The 17,337-nt window shown below is 29.3% G+C and overlaps 1 protein-coding gene across 2 annotated transcripts in view; it reads right to left on the bottom strand.

The window, feature by feature from the left end:
• LOC132950071 (protein cappuccino-like) overlaps positions 1-17,337 on the bottom strand; it is a 41,266-nt gene that overhangs the window by 11,134 nt on the left and 12,795 nt on the right. For both annotated transcript variants that reach the window (XM_061021284.1, XM_061021283.1), the window contains exon 2: positions 12,092-12,277. In XM_061021284.1, the coding sequence (XP_060877267.1) occupies positions 12,092-12,277 (186 nt within the window). The remainder of the gene's footprint in view (positions 1-12,091; positions 12,278-17,337) is intronic.

The following is a 17,337-nucleotide window of genomic DNA, read 5'->3' as shown; positions in this document are numbered from 1 at the left end:
TTAGAATATTAATGCAATGAGATAATATATATCAATATTGCGTTTTTTCAGCAAAATTTGATCTTTCAGAGTATTAGGAAGTTATTGGCTACGAAAAATTCAGAAAACTATTCGATATTATAGCTTTATCATCAAATAAACTTAAAAGCTTCCTTCATTTAGCACACTACTTACATACTCACAAACCGACATTTTTAAATTCAAACAGGATTTGCCCTTTCTGACATGGCTGCTATTAACACTGGTGTTCTTCAAGGGGGCAGAGCATCCTATATCAACTATAGTTTATTATGCGGATAAGGTGTTAATTTCTATCAACACTAACCCTCCCATTGCTTCATCAAATTTAAAAAATCAGATACACTTAATGGAAAGTTGGTTTATAAAAGGGCGATTCAAAGTTTATCAAAATAAATAGATATATACAACCTTTAATCTCAGACTTCTCCCTTGCTCCAACATTACTTCATACATTCCCAATCCACTACTTCTCAGTACCTAATCGATTACCTAGGTCTCTTTAGATCAAAGACTAACCTGGGCGGCTGGGCCCATCACATCAAAACTAAAAGACTTTAAATAATCGACTTCAAATGCTGAATATTTTTTTATGTGATAATAAATACTCCTCTCTAAATGTCAAACTACTTATAAACAACTTCCTATACTTAAACCTATCTAGCTTTATGGAATTCAACTCCGGGGAAACGCAAAAAAGTAAATTTAAATAAAATCCAAACCTTACAAAATATTGAAAACTAAGGAAACTAACAAATGTTCCACCCTATGTATCAAATTACATACTCCACACAGATCTAAATCTAAAAACATTAAATTATGTAGTCAAGTATTTTAATAAAAAAATGTACGACAGGATAACTTCTCAAAGAAATCATCTATTAAAAACTTAGTCTCTACTACTGCCTTAGTGCCTACTATACCCGGTAAACCTCCAAGACGACTAAAGTATAATTGGTGTCGAGATCTCTTACTTAATTAAATAAACATGCGTATTTAAGATCCTCAAGTTGAAAGTGCATCACTACTTAGTGCCTTCTTTCATCAAAATTCTATATTCATGTTTTTCTACTCTTAGCTTATATTCTTATTATATCAACTTATACAGAGTGTATATCATTTTAAAAAATCAAAATAAATCATTAAATTAACAGATATAAAAATACATCCATTCTAATAAATATAGATAGGTAATTTATAGGTCGATAAGGATAAGATGATGTATTCATCCAATAAACAATATTTACTTAAAGTCGGTATTTTTATTTTAGGTGTCATTTGTCAAATTTCTTTTATTTACAGTATTTTTTTCTAAATATATCTGTACTGAGCGGTTGATTTTTGGGTTAACTAACCCCCTTCAATAATAAACTTGAAATCATTGTACACAAACATAATACGTACGACCTTCTTATAAAAATCAAACTGTATACTATCTTTTACTTTTAAATAATCTGTAAACTTAAATTACTTATACTATAGTTTTTATTACCTTATAAAAAATAATATAAAAATACGATCTTAAATTATAAACTATAATATAAGCTTTTTTATTTATATTATTTATTCTGGGTTTGACTGGATTCAACATAATATGCGGAACACAATGAGCTATGCCAAGATCCACTAACTACCTTCACATTTGAATGAATAAGTGTAAAAAAACCTTTAAGGAATTTTAGTAGGGAAGTTGTAAAATAACATACCTAGTTGGATAGATATTAAATACTTTGAAAATAAAATCATACTGACGTAAAATGTTAATGGTTCACTTAATGTCTGTGAATAAAATATCTTCATTTTTATCTTTACTTTTATTGATCTGAAATATAATCATTAAAAAAATATATTGTAGGTAGGTAATGATTTTATTAGATTTTTGTTAGGGTCTATTATACATATATCTATCTAACTTTTTTTAAATCAATGATGTTAAACTATATAATGCTATATAATTCGTCGAGTCTTCAACCGTGTTCTATTACAGTAATACCCTTGCACTTATTTATAATGCATGGTATATAAGTATAATATTACTATTTACTAGGTATATTATGTAAAATGGAAAGTTCTATTTGGAGTAATAGATACCAAAATTCCTGGTTGACTTTCGACATCACAGAATCACGATATAAATTAATGAAAACAATTTCACTCAATAACTATGCGTTTTATACAATCTTTTGTATACATTTATTTAATTTAAAAAGGTATTAGGTCATTCAAGAAAATATTATACGGCTGGTAGTCAGCTGTTTTAAATTTTTTTTAAATTATATTTGTTGTTTATAGAAAATTGTATTTGGAATTTAATACCTATGTATTGTGTTATCTGGTTAAAACTATTCGTGATCGACAAAACCGATGATCCGTGATGATTGCAACTTATGATAAGTTCTTTAGTTAATGTTATTATGCATGGCTATTGTAAATGCGGTCAACAAACTACGCCTTGTATACACCATACACGATATATAATGTACCTATATATTATATGACTGTAGGGTAGGGTTTAGAACATTACAACACACACACACTACATTGTAATTAAATCCGTCAATATAATATATAGTATTATTGATAGGTGCACTGAATGGTGTTGTGGAAATAAAATTGTTTTTATTTTGTTTTGGCTGTACCTATATAATGTATACATACATTATATACAGAGAACATATACGTATTTATAAGGCTTAATAATAAATTACAATAATTTCTCACGCAATCTCAAGTAAATTATTTGCCTGGCCGAATAACAATGTACCTACCTAGTGGTCTGAGTTTGTTAACAATTAATTTTCGGTTTTGTTTTATTTCTGATTAAGTTTTTTTTTATTTTAACAATATGTATTATGTAGGCCGTCAATATATAGTAAAAGTTAGCCTGTAGTTATCACATATTCGAATTATCAGTTTCATTTATTTTAAAATGTGTACCTATATTATAGGTTGATGACAATGAGAGAGCGCTGTAGATTTAATAATTTTGTTATTGCTGAGTAATAATGTATAAGTACCACACTATACAAACTGTATTAATTGTAATCTAAATTCTAAACCACAGAATATTCTGTGTCTAAAAGTCTTTACAAATGTATCGAATATTAATGGAGAAATTACTAAATGAAAAGAACATTTTGATAATTCAAATGTTTCAAGCATTTGTGTTATAGGTGCATAGGTAAGCATATTATATGTTTATATAAATACAACATCATATAATATATTCAACTATATATAATAAGCAATTCCTACAATCCTATGATGCACTAGTAAAGATAACATTAAAAAACAATTATGTTCCTATATTATGTACGTACACCGAATATTAAAAAGATTTTGCAAATATAATAATATGATAAAAGCATTAAATATAAAATTTATTTTTTTATTTTAAGAATACAATATGCAGGTATTGTTGTCTTTTCAAAGAAAAAAAATACCGTAGCTGGTACCTATTTTTTTAAATCAATGTCCCGTCAATCGTCATGTACACGCGTAAAAAAAAATACAACCACTATAGAATAAAGAACAAATAATAGCTGTATAACGAGTACCTTGATGCACTCGCTCGTGCACTTTTCACACCTGTCAAGTTCGTCCGACCGTCAATTATAGGTACACCAAAATTCAAAATAATAAAACGGTAATCAATACAAAATACTATCCAGCCGAACCGTCTGACAGAACTCACAAACGGTTAAAGCGAGTATACGGATTCGTATGGTATTATAAATATTTTGTTTGTTCGTACAGTATATAGTCAGTACAAATGTACAAATATTCCGCTTTAATAACATTATCATTTACTTTTCTTTATAGATATTTTATTACATTTAATAATAACAAAAACATGAAGCTCAAAAAAAAAACTTTTCAAAAATAACCAAAAAATAGTGGTATAATGCATATTTTAGAACTTAATTTATACAGTAGGTAGTTATTGATAAAATAATTCATTTTGATTCAAAAAGGTTTATAACATACCTAGGTAGTCAAATTTACCTAGTACCTACCTATTATAACAACTATGACTGAATCTAAAAAAAAAGCCAACGAAATAAAGAATATATTTTTTATAAGAAATGTGTGCCATTTAATTAGTTATTGAAATTTAATAATCAAATCATTACATTTTTACAATTTAAAAATGTCACACCATACAACTAACACATCCCCCATCCACCAGGCATTAATTTGTTTATATTAACTAAATAGTATTGCATATATATTATTAATACATTTATTAAATAAAGAACTTTTTATTATTATATTATATTTTATTATCATGCATACAAATATTTTAAGTGCGTGTGAGGGTTTAGTACTTTAGTTTCACAATTCACTTTTGAAGATATATTTTGTATCCCTCTCCATTGAGAAAACTGAAAGGTAAGGTCGATCTATTATTGCTATAATAAAATTATTATGAGATGTGTTGACTGAACTCGGAAAAATGAAAACTAATGGATATCACGTTATATTATTATTGAAATTATAATGGTATGAAAATATAAAAGTGACTACCTACTAGTAATAATTATTATATTATACTAATATAATATTTTGATGGACCCGCCCCCACGGAAATCATACCTTCCCAACTCTTTAACTGTTTTTAATTATTTAATTAATTATAATTATAGAGTATGTTGTTACTGTAAATGTCATGAAAATATAAAAAGTGTATGCTATTATAGCTGTATACATATTATTCATATTAATAAATTAATTTTAATATAAACATTTATTATAATATTAATTAGTGGTTAATATTAAAAAAATAATTTTTATAGCTATACATTTTTCTTTAGAAATTGAACTTAAATTGTTATGTTGAAAATTGTAATATAAAATTTAGTACCTAAGTATTAAGTAATAATGAATTATGTTTTGTAAATAAATTAATAATAGCCTACAATTATAAAGTTATAACAAATACATATAATTCTTATCAATAAACTAACGTAATCTGAAAATGAACAAGTCTTTTTTAATATGTAAACGATTAACAATACATTTATACTTTAAGAAAAATATTACGATACATTAATTTGTTAATTAATTATTCTTATCATGATTTTTATTCTCTTATAACTTATAATACTAGACAGAAACCAACCGGTCGATTTACGATTAAAGTATGTCTTTATGTCAACTGCGTATAGTAAAACGAGTTTTTGCGGAAGGTTATGATTTGTCCCCCGCAAATTCTACAGCTTTATAATTATTATCAACACCTTTCAGATGAAATAAAGATAATATTCATATTTATTAACATGTTGGACAATGGAACGTGAGACTATTATACACTTATATAAGTACACATTTATATTTAGAAAAAATAGTTAATTAGGGGGAATAAATCGAATCTAAAATACATGGTCAAATTAGGTAGGTGTACAGGTAGCTAATATTATAGGTACCTATATTATAGAATATAGAATAAGCACAAGGTAAATCAATAAAATTGGCACGGCCTATAAATGTATAATACAATTTATCGACATCGATTGTGTATTCAAATTTCAAAGTAGACAATCGTATATTCGTATGTTACTGCAGACTGTAGAAATATAATATCTATAAATACAAGTATTTCTGAAAAACTAATAGAACATTTGAAAATGAAAATAATATTTTTACAGCCTTAGCTTGTATTAAGATATTATATCTTGATTTTCAACCTGTATAATATGTTTTTATGAAAACGTAATTTTATTTATTATGATTTATGTTTATTGCAATTATTACTATGTCTAAGTTTAAGTTACCTAATAAAATATATACATTTCAAGTTTTTTGTTTATTAAGTAACTATTAACTATGCATGTACTAAAAATTGAAATATGAATTTTTCTAAACATATTTTTATGACGATTTTATTATTGTTTTAATGATTTATATTTGCAAAATTATAGCAAGTAATAGGAAATACAAATTAATATTGTGGCTTGGTGTGACGCGTTGGCTGCTACTAGTCGCGGAATGCGACTGGGAGTAAGTAACGGCCACAGCTACTAGCTCCCGGATGGGTGACCACCCGGGTTCATAGTAGTTAAAAACCTTGCCACACATACACGTGTTTACTACCTACCATACCAACCTTACCCCTACCACAGTTCATAACCCCTACAACAACTAATGGCCATAGTCGCCGGGCTTAAGTTCAATAAAAAAAAAAAAAATTTATATTATTTTGTTTTGTTAAATTTAAGCAATAATATTTGACATTTTCAAAATATAATATTATTATAGGCCAATTAACTATTATATCATTTATATCAATAGTAACTAGACGCAACTAGGGTTAAAAGGGCGCGATGGGACGCAATTACTTATGACATTTTCCAAACCTTTTTTATTCGGACGCAAGAAATATGCACCGAAAAAATCTGGACGTCAGGCTTATTACAGTTATATTTACAATAATTACAGTTAAATATTTATAATTTGTAGACATTATCTTATTATCTTATTTAATCAGCTACTACATATTATACAATATATTGTGCCTCTAATAATTTTAACTCATTGCTCATATAGTACGTAGGTGCTTTAGAATCGATTATCCACACTAAATCATATTTTACGATAAAATATAAACATATCTATTTGTATTCATTATAAATTATAATGTGACAAGGTATTTTTCATAACGTTGGCTATAAAAAAAAAATAAAAAAATGAAAGTCATCGGGTAGGGATAATATAATTTTTAGCGTGAAGTCAAAACGTGAAGGTTATAGAAATAATATTTGAATGCATTTGGGATTCAAAACATATGCTTGCAACATGTTTAAAAATATCTACTAGAAAAAAAAACGAGTGATCACATCGATATATTTTGCGTCCTTCCATAACCCGCCAAAATAATAAGTTATAACAAACCTAAATTCATCCATTAAATCGTCCGTATATGTGTAAATATTACAATAAAATATATTCTGATTTTTAATTTTTTTTTTTAATTAAGTATGTTTTAACTATAACATTATGTATGTTTGTCATCTACCTATATATGGATTATACTAGCTGAACGCGTGTTAGAAATAATGTATTTTGTTAGTTGTTGCTGCAATGACCAAGCCTTAGAGGTATCCTCCATATTATATAATATAAAATTGTCACTACACATACGTTGTATAGATGATGATCATACGCGTCGAATTTCGCCGTGCAGCAGCCGCCTTATTTTTACACGAAAGAGAGTCGTAATAAAGATATTCGATCACAGCGTTTAACAATAATAATATATTTATTTACGGACGACGGATGGGTAACCACTGTAGTCTGTGACCACGTTCACGCGAACGGCAAAACACGCCGTGTCTTAGCGACAAGACGTGCGAGATTATTGCGACCGATCGAACGTCCAAACGCACACTGATTAGTACCGATAATATTACCATGTGGTGTGGGACATTGCGGCGGCGACAGTGGCGTCGACGACGACGATGCAGATGACGACGACGGCCAAGAAGGTCGACCACCGGCTGAAAACGGCTGTACAAGGCGGTATGTATTTGATCATATTATTATTATAATATTTCATATTATATCTTTTGGGCCAACGAGCTATCTGTAAATCTCTCTCTTTTTCTCTCTTCCTTTCTACTCATGTACAATATAGGGACACGCGTGTCGGTGTGCAGTTATACTGTGTATATATTATATTACATGATATTATTATTCGACATACTGCAGTCGTAGTATATTATATATACTATAATATACGTACGTATTATAATACGACCTAAACACAAAACCACCACCTGCCGGTTTTCGCGCACGCGCGTCACCTCCACGGCGCAGAGTCACGACGGTCGTCCGTTTTTGGGGAGGCGCGCGTGCTGTCCGACATCACGAACAAGCAACCGGCAAAAGGAGCACACGATTTTGCGGCGCGGTACACAGTCGGAGAGAGAAATAGATAGATAGGAAAATTCGATCGTGATCGCGGCGCAGTATACTAATAATAATAATAGTATAGAAATAAGTCGCGATGACGGACGTATCACGCGCGCGTCTGCGTCGGTAATCTACAAAAGATAAAAATCGGTTTGACGGACTGACGGGTGACCGCGATCCGATATCGAAAAACTATCTCCTCGGCTGCTAGCTGCCGCGCGCCCGTCCATAAAAACACTCGGCGGACGATCGGCAGAGTGGTGCAGCAGCAACAGCTGTCGCGGGCCGATGGTCGTCGTAGGAATCTCGTCGCAGGAATCACGTCCTTCCCTATATTGTATTATATTATTATGCGGTACGCACCCGCCTGAGCCACAGCCCCGACCTGAACGAGCCCGTGGGAGAATTTTCACGAGCGATGGCTGTATATAGGGTTACCGATGATGTACTACATCGTGCCCGTATGCGTAACTATGCGGGTAGGGGAGCTTAGGGGGTACCGAAGTCCCCTCAGATTTTTTGGGAAAATTTGTATACATAATAGGTATATTAATTTTGTCATATACCTACTTACATTTTAAAATATAATCTATTATGTTATATCTATATCGTTTAATAATACAAATACTAACACAAAGATATTTCGCCAATGACTATATTATTGACTCAGTATCAAATCCCAATTTAAATATTCGGAAACAATAAATTATATTTCTAATAAAATCATCTATATGTATTAATTGTATTCATATGGTAGACATTCGACAGTCGTTGTAAGCCGATTAACCGATTGTAGACATAATATTATTATTATGCATCAGCGTATTTAAGATTTGTTTTTTATACATGATATTTTTATATTTCTATATCAACTGAAAACTGAAAATATTCAAAAAATGTTTGTCCATACCATAATATTATGACAGTACGTGATATAGGTATATATACGTACATACTTGCTTTCTGATATAGGTATACAGGAACTAAATTAAAATAGCATTAATTGCAAGATTACGAGCTCGAAATGAACTCGAAATGAACCATTACTATCATTGATAAAATAGTATAGAAAACTATATATAATATATAACTAAGTATTTTTATTAACCTAGTATTAAAATAAAATTACAAAGATACAATTCATTATATATTATTAATCTTTTTTCTACGTACAATACGTCGATACTATAGCAAAGAGAATAAGTATATATGACTACGTATAATATATCTTCAGCCCGTTACTGAACCCTTACATAAGGGAGGGGGTTGCATTTTTTTTTTTTTGAAGATTCATTTTTCAATTTTCAGTGTTACCAGTACAAGAGAAAAAGAGAACAACTCGACGAAATTTATGGTACTTAATGTTTACTTTCGTTTTTGATGAGTTTAACTGATAGTGACTACTATATTTTTAAATTATTTAACAAACTTATATAAATTAAATATTGTAGTCGGCATACTGTCATACGAGCTTGGGGATACATATAATACGTGCCTGGCGCCAACATATATCCGATTTCGAAATTTCGTATACACCATAATATTATTATACATAATACGTAACAGAAGTATACTGTATGATATAAGTATAGATATGTTTTATAATTTATGCAGAACTGTACAAGTATTATTAGATTATTAATTTACCCGATTTATTTATACCCGATATTCATTGTAGGCCTACAATATAATATCATTATTTTATTTCATTTGATCGCCGATAGAAGAAAAAAAATATACGATATTTTTTTACAGGTAATATCTTAAGAAGACGCCACCACAGGATGATTTGTAGTCTTACAAGCGCGTACAGCATAATAACAAATTATACGATTACAATCATTCATTTTACTCAGTGATTTTTAAAATAAAAGTGAATTGACATATTGCACAATTTTAATGTAAGATTATTATATAAGGCATCTCGGAGGCTTTAATTAATATTTTAATTTTGAAGCAAGTTATGATAATTTTAAAATTTATAAGCAATTTACAGTTTTTAAATACACATAACTTGCTTCGTGAATAAAATATCAATAAAAGCCTCCAAGATTTAAATTATACAATCGGTAAATTCACTCTATTTTTAAAAATAGGTAACAGAGTAAAATGGATTATTTGGAACGTACAGTTTTGTTATGTTGTAGGTTAGTAATAATAATATCTATATAATATATAGATTACCTATACATTTTTTTTTGCTTAGTCGTTCAATTTTTGTTTGATGTCCACGTGACTTGGAATCGTGTACGAGGCATAACTACAATCGTAACTAATATTATAAGATATTATTATTTTTAAGAAGATGGTTATAAATTACAATAAACATTGTACAGGCATTGCTTAATGCTTAATGGTTATTGTCTGTTTATGGCAATCAAATATAATAATATATATTATTTCTATACTGATGCGTATTACGAAATCGGAAATTGTATAGCGTTACGTAAATATTGTGTAGAAGTATATTAGTTTTTATAGATATAGAACAGACAGGTACATCGCAAAAATATACTATAACATCCAATGCACATAACGAATGTTACGTAAAATCATAGTTGGCTGCTGTTAATATTGTATTGGTTGTTGCATACTTAAATGTTGATATACGTTTTAATTTTTTTTTTAACTAGGCAAGTACTTCAAATTAAAAAAATTAGCACAAAATTGCATTTATAAATAAACTACTGCGTGACATATTAACCTGACATGGTTTACTCCTCTTAAAATATAAGTATATAATATATCTTATTCATATGTTTATTGTTTTGTCACTCAAACCACAGACCACATCAGTTGATAAATGTTATAATATGAACATACAATATTACAACGTACCTACTGCTACCGTACTGATAAATGACAAACTGTAAATGTAAAATAATAACGTCGGACGAATCATGGTTAATGTTGTATATTTAACTGCAGAAGCGACGCCCCTGCTTATATAAATAAACGATAATTTAAGCATCGTATAGAGACGTCTTCCTCAGGCCTCCGTCATAAAAAATATAGTAATGGTATAACAAATACCAGATAACCGTTCTCGTATATAAATGAAAAATCGTCAAATGTCTGCAAAAGGACATGGACAAATGGTATATAGGTATTATATTATATTCCTACATGTTTATAGACACATAATATCATTACAAAATAATACATATTCTACATTTCTCCAGAAAAAAATTGTCAATATATATAATACGTGGAATCACGAGGCACGGTGTTAACAGCTACCTATGCATTTTTACACATAAATCAACAGTAATCAGGCTATATTCATAAACATTATATTGATATTTGCTTACACGCATAATGTACGCATAATTTGTACAATGCGATTCTTTTAAAAGTGAAACTCATTTTTTCGAAAAGCTACGTAGAATTCTGAACGAGTTGTTGATTAGTTATAACTTATAAGTATTGAAAGTTTATACGAGCGGAGTGAATGGCACAAGAGTAGATACCCCTCAAAATGTTGGTCATCAAAATTTTAAATAATTAAAAAGTTATATTATGTTATTATAAGTGTAATGTGATGCTAAAAAACCTAAAAATATTAGTTTGTAACGACTATTGATACTGTATAAACAAATATAACCAAAAATATTCATACTATATATACACGATAATGAGTGTTAACTGTTAAAAAAAAAGCACCCTGTATATTATATTATGTACCTATATACGCCCACTTAGACAGTAGACGGACGGGGTATATAGAAAATTAGACACTGATTCACAGCAGACAATAACGCGAACGGATATTTCATTATCGACGGAGAAAAAAGTACCCAATATAGTGCCAATACTGATATTTTACCGAAAAATAGTATAATAATGAAATCTCCGACAATCATACCGAGTTGCAGAGGTTATTGTTTTCCCACAGTCATTCAATATTAGTACACGAGGCGGTATGATCACTGTTGATCTTTTTTTCTTTTCCTATTAGTCGGTTTTTTTCCAAGGCTAGCCGGTATCTTTTTTTCTACCTTTCGGTCTCTCCGGTCGTAGCCAAAAAATAATCGAAAACCGGTTTCGTGTAAAATGCAATTCGACTCGCAGCGGAGGAACGTGCGGGTGCTATCGCTTGCAATGGGTACCTCTATTATAATATACCCGCGCGTTGCTGCATCAGACGAATATAATCGCTTACCTTCGAACTTTTCACGGTTCCTGAAGTCCAACTTTTCCGGTACGTGTTTCGGTCTCACTGGCTTTTGGTCTTTGGTGGCCTGGTCCAGCGTGACCTTGGCGACCCTCCTGAGAACGCTCCCGTCCTTGGGACCGTCACTCAGTTGAGAGGTGTTACTGCGTCTGACCGCCGGGTCCACCGCCTGACCTAAGAACACGAGTCAATCGTACATCAATTTGGTACAGATATCGTGTATGGAATATAGGTACCTATTTGGATATAATATAATATGGCCGTGGAGTTGGAACACAGTATAGGTCAGGGATGGCAAATCGGATTTGTTTAACGTGTCAACAATTTATGACAAAATTCAAAAATACATGTCAGCTGTGCCACTAATTATATTTGTTAACACAGAGAATTTTTACAAAATATAAATGAAAAATTAATCATAATAATGAAGAAAAAAATTATTCAAAAAATCAACTTTTATCGATTGTTCGAAACATTTTACTTCGTATTACTTGAATGAATTTTTATGTCTGGTTTATATGCGCTGTTGCTTGCAAGGCATATACATATTATATTATAAAGACACATAAAATAAAAATAAAATCTGGTGTCATTTAAAATTTCTCCTGTGCCACTTATTTGCCATCCCTGGTATAGGTAATATAGGTATATATTCTATAATATTATATAGTTCGTGTCACACGATGTGAACCGTAATATAGTTGCACGCGGCATTATTACGGTAAATATAGGTTATCGCTGCATTGTATTCGTATACTATACATCAGTGGCATATACCTACATAGAAATTTCGATTGGGCAGGGATGTATACAACTCACCCTAGTTGTATTAAAATATCGGTACATTTATGTTTCATAAAACATTTTCACGTAATTATACAGTGAAAAACAAAATACAATGAGGGGGGGGGCTGAAGAGAGGGCTAGAACTCCCACACCTCATCAACCCCAAGTGTTCTACTTGGACATGGATATTTTGAGAAAACAGTGTCAACGAAGATAGTTGTCTTTCTAAAGATCATGTGATTCGTATAACTGTCTTATGAATAATAATAATGATGTGCTTTAATTTATATTATACATAGAAAATATAAACGTATTAATGTATGACTATGAATTACCTCATTCGCAGACTGTTTTAGCAACTTGGCCTCATTTCTGATAACTGCATGGTTTACATATAAAAAGTATTGCTATTCTAATTAAATTGAAGAGTTGCACCTTGAATTTGTTTTTATTATAGTAGACACTTCGTGTTAAAGTAAAATGATGGTTATTTAATGCAAATCCTATTATTATATACCTATAATTAAACAATTAATAGCAAGCGGAAAGACCTAAGTGAAAACTATAGGCGCAACTGTTTAGTATTAGATAAGAAAAAGTATTGAAGTGATGATCGGATCTTAAATTGCAAACAGCTTATAATAATATACCGTTCATATTCAATTGGAAGATTTGACGATGCGTGCATATTGTTTATAAATATTTTGTATATAGGATTTATATGTCTAGACATTTAATTCGTAATTTTACATTCTATCATTTTATTGACATGAGACACATGCTCCTTTTTGAAAAACCTATTAGGTAATACAAGTCATGACTTAATGTCTTTAGTACCTATAATATTATACACTGTATATACTTTACCTTTAGGAATTCTACAAATTACATTAAAAATTAACCATACCATATACCATATATATTTAAAGTATTAATTAAGACTAATATCATGTTCAATTGAAAAGAATGTGTAGGTATTATTACTCTATAATTGGTATACTCAAAAATCAACATTGAATAAACAGATTAAAACAAACAATTTTTATATTATTTTGATGTCCATAATCATAATTTAATGCGTTGGGAAAGGTTATTATTAAAATGTATACAGATTAATATTTTTCTTTCATTCGTATACACGTATAAAAGGTGATTACGTCGTCTTGGTTTTGAAATTATTTTCCCACGATCCTACGCGGTACTTAAAACTTATTTAGCGCAGTTTAAATATTATTTTGATACACCATCTAATTAATACACTGGAAACGACTGGAACAGGTGTTATGATCATAATAGCCGGCGTGCCCTACCTAGAGTTCACTATACGGTCCATCCATTGTTAAAACCGCGTGCATTTATGTGCTCTATACAAGTGTCCGTGTTCGGTGGCGTAGTTCCTGTTCTCTTATATGTTTATTTCGTATTTAATGTGTTCAACTCCAGTGAGAACTATATCGGGGTGGGTTGGAAAAAATTAAAATACGGTAGGTAGGTACAAATGTCTCGTCCTTGCACGTATAGTATGATTATCCCAATATGCGTTGCACCGGTTGAGCGTGAGAGTTTGGAATATAATCGAATAAACATAAAAACTTAGGGCTCAGATCGCCATCTAATATACTTTCTTTACTATTTTATGAAAATATTTAGACGGATTCGTAAGGTATTTTATTAATTATATTATGTATACATAGCTACATTTTATTTGTTTCTATATTATAATAATATTAATTAAAATAGCGAGATTGGCATATTGCTTCATTTATTTTATTGATAATGACGTCACTTGTGTAGAATTCAATTGAAAATTATAAATTATAACATAATATCAAAATGACAATAATAAAATTGCATATTTTCTTTTTAAAATAAAACTATAAATAAACATTATTTGTTAGATTAGCTTCACCTTATTAAGTTATAACCTACGTAACCTATTCTTGTCTTTCACCTTGACTTATAATTAATTTTAAAAAAATAATTAAGATTCATGTATAATATAAATGATAAATAAAAATAAAGATTTACATATTAATAAATCTTTTTTATTTTAATTAAATTAAATTAGCTCCATACTTAAATAGTATAAACTATAAACGATCATTATGTGTATTTTAATACAAACAAAGAATTTTAAATTTAATCAATGAACCGTATTTTGTAAGACAATAGTCAACACTTTTAAATACGCAACGTTTTTACTTGTGTATTCATATCATGCATTTCTATTTTTCAACTGTGTGTGATGTGTGTTCATTTATATACATATGAAAATAATTGATTAAATTCAATTTTTAATTGAAAGGTTACTGGTTAGGAACTGATTTTAAATAAAATTGATACATTTTGGCATTTTAGCTAAATAGGAAAACTATTTGATCAGATTTAAATCTGATTAAACTCTTGTTTATATTACAATCATACCTAAGTAATGGCCGTAATGGTTCTTCAGAAAAAAATAAGATGTTTTACATAATATTACCTGACTATACTTGTTTCAAGAACCTACACATTATTTCACGTCATTTTCGTACCTATAAAATGTTGGATAAATTAAATGTAAACCATGTTACCACATATTTTACCTATACATGTAATAATTATTTTAATAATCACAATTCACAATACCTAATCGACAGCCATATACCATAAAATAGTCTTATAGAATAATACAATTACTGTGTCCCAGTTCACTTCAATAATTTAATCTTAGGTTAACTTTTTCATCTAAGACTATATTCTCCATTGTTTTATTTATTTATAAAAAACAATAACACGTGTGTAATACGCTTTTATGATAAATTATTGTTTATGCCTGTAATGATTGATACCTACTAATATACAATTAAATATATTAATTTTATATTATAAATTATAATTATATATCCGATAATAAATAATTTACCGAGTAGGTAAACCTACTAATATAATTATAGCCTATAGATACAAATTAATATTAACTTCAAAATAGTAGTAGGTAATACTGAAAACAATCAAACGCTGCCAACAGAAAATATATTGTGATGCACTATAATTTCAGTAAATCATGAAGTGTATCAAAAAACAACCAAAAATCGAATCAATTCACAGTCGCTCTTTTGTTCTAGTAGTAATATCGTGGAACACTTGTTTTCGACGCTGTGCACCGGTTGATTGCTTCATTAGCATCGTTCAATGGACCATGACCTTATACGGGTAAAGTATTAGTCTCCTGGCAAGCGTATCTATGAAGAATTCAGATTTCATGAAAAAAAAAACCGTAATTATTTTTAATAGCGTATATTACCATATTATGTATGCTTGTGTTTTTTCTTTTTATATGATGTCATATTCTATTCTATAGAACCTGTAGGTAGTATGTCTAGTAGTTGGAACATTATATTATTATCTAACTTAATTATAACAAAATCAATTGATAGACGAATGTAGGAAAATGTGCAAAAATGAAATTTTTTAGTATACTATATAGAAAAATAATTAAATTTACTAAAAATATAATACAGTATAAAGGTAAAGCTGTATACGCTGTATAATGCTCTTGTCTCTCATTCTCATAATTAATACTGTTAGTAACCAATGATTAAAAGTAGGATAGATAGAACTAAACTTCACGGAAAGGTACAATAAAATTACCCCTAAAATTACCCAGTACTTCAACAGTGTGCTAATACTGCCTATTCAATCAAATATAATTAATATTGTATTATAATATTATTTACTAATTGGGTATAGGTACAATATTATAATTTTTATTTACGATAAAGTTAATTCAGCAGTGAATAAATTAGCATAGATACCTAATTACAATTTGATACGTGTAGATAGGATGTCTATATAGAACAACCAGCTGTATTGTGTTTCTATAATATTATGGCTTCTTACATGCCTGTCACAACGCTAAAGACCACTCTAAATATAAATCTATACAATTTAATAAACATAAACAATATTATTTAAAATAGTGCAGTGTAGTAGCCGTGTAAAAAATATTCGCTTAGAGATGAAAAGTTTTAATAGTTTTACTACAGTCACCACAATCTTTATTAAGAAGTATATTTGTTTAAATCTTTTAGTTCGTAATAAATCGGAGTGTTGATAATCGCGTTTATGGTGTTCGGTATAAGTGCAGCACACATAACTTTATAAGCCGTAAGGTTGCGTAACAGTTTATACAACTTGAAATACTATAGCATTGTGCGAATGACATCGATGTTATTTTCTTGACCGTTGACCGTACATGAAACATTCATGTTTAATAAAATATTCATATTTTTTTTTATTTAAAAGCGGTTATTGCGGAGTTTAAAATTATCCCTAGTGTACGGAAATAATATACCTATTTTTTTTTTACATGCTAATTTAACATAAAATGTTTTAAATTCCTAGTTTTTGTTCGATATTATATAACATACATACATATATATATATATATAAATATATGCATATGT

The sequence above is a fragment of the Metopolophium dirhodum genome, chromosome 8 (genome assembly GCF_019925205.1).
Source record: "Metopolophium dirhodum isolate CAU chromosome 8, ASM1992520v1, whole genome shotgun sequence".
NCBI classification, from domain to species: Eukaryota; Metazoa; Arthropoda; class Insecta; order Hemiptera; family Aphididae; genus Metopolophium; species Metopolophium dirhodum.
The sequence above is the reverse complement of the archived record's forward strand: the minus strand, read 5'-3'. Positions and strand labels throughout refer to the sequence as shown.